At 27.7% G+C, this 997-nt stretch overlaps 1 protein-coding gene across 4 annotated transcripts in view; it reads left to right on the forward strand.

Annotated features, from left to right (window-relative positions):
• LOC107613407 (probable leucine-rich repeat receptor-like serine/threonine-protein kinase At3g14840) overlaps positions 1–997 on the forward strand; it is a 19,659-nt gene that overhangs the window by 11,645 nt on the left and 7,017 nt on the right. For 3 of the 4 annotated variants that reach the window (XR_002352294.1, XM_016315379.2, XM_021109249.1), the window contains exons 7-11: positions 172–243; positions 329–400; positions 511–582; positions 688–759; positions 861–932. Coding sequence is in view for 3 of the 4 variants with exons in the window: in XM_016315379.2 (XP_016170865.1) it covers positions 172–243; positions 329–400; positions 511–582; positions 688–759; positions 861–932 (360 nt within the window). In the remaining variant the exon portion in view is untranslated. The remainder of the gene's footprint in view (positions 1–171; positions 244–328; positions 401–510; positions 583–687; positions 760–860; positions 933–997) is intronic. The other variant, XM_016315381.2, reaches the window with a different exon arrangement.

Genomic DNA, 997 nt, shown 5'->3' on the forward strand with positions numbered 1-997 from the left:
AAAAACAATTTTTTTTTTTAAGAAAAAAAGGAATTAAGTTATTATAATTACCTATAGTCTTATGATTAATTGATTTTCTTGATTGATAATCCTCTCTTTGTAGTTTGGATTATGTTTGTTTGGATACATAATTTATATTTTAATTTGTGGCATTATTGTATATATATATAGGTTACTTTCCTCCAACAATTTTACAGGAGAGCTACCTGCAACACTTGCCAAGCTCACTAACTTACAGGATATGTAAGCTTCAATTTTTTTATAATAAATAATCACTAGTGGCAAAGTGGAACAACATTGTTGATTTTTTTCCCCTTAAATTATGCAGTCGATTTGGGGATAATCAATTCTCTGGAAAGATTCCTGATTTTATTGAGAGCTGGACAAGTCTCAAAATATTGTGTGAACCCTTTAAATTCTCTATTTTTTCAATAAATTTTCTATTATTCTTGAATTGCAATATATCCATGTGATGCTACAATTAATAGTTTGTTCTATTTTTTTATATAGGAATATTATAGGGAGTGGACTAAGTGGGCCAATTCCTTCTGGTATTTCAAAATTGAGAAACTTAACTGACTTGTAAGCATGATATATTTAATGTATATATGAACAAGATATGGTTTCATTCTGATAACTTTATGTGTTTAATTAATTATCTTTTGTTTTAATTATTTTTATATGCAGGAGAATAAGTGATTTGAGTGGATCTGAAATTTCAAGTTTTCCCGAACTTAGTACTAAGTCGATGAAATATCTGTGAGTTGATACATTTGAATCTTTCAAAAGTGGAAAGTAAAAATAATGAAAAAAAGAAAGTTATTCACAATTTCATGATTTTGTTTGTGATGATTTCACAGGATTTTAAGGAGTTGCAACATTCATGGAACACTAGAGGATTATCTCTCAACAACGACAATATCACAAATCTTGTAATTGAATCAGTAGCTTTGAATTCTGTTTGAGGAATTCTTTAGATATAACATTATTAGAAATG

The sequence above is a fragment of the Arachis ipaensis genome, chromosome B08 (genome assembly GCF_000816755.2).
Source record: "Arachis ipaensis cultivar K30076 chromosome B08, Araip1.1, whole genome shotgun sequence".
Taxonomy (NCBI): Eukaryota; Viridiplantae; Streptophyta; class Magnoliopsida; order Fabales; family Fabaceae; genus Arachis; species Arachis ipaensis.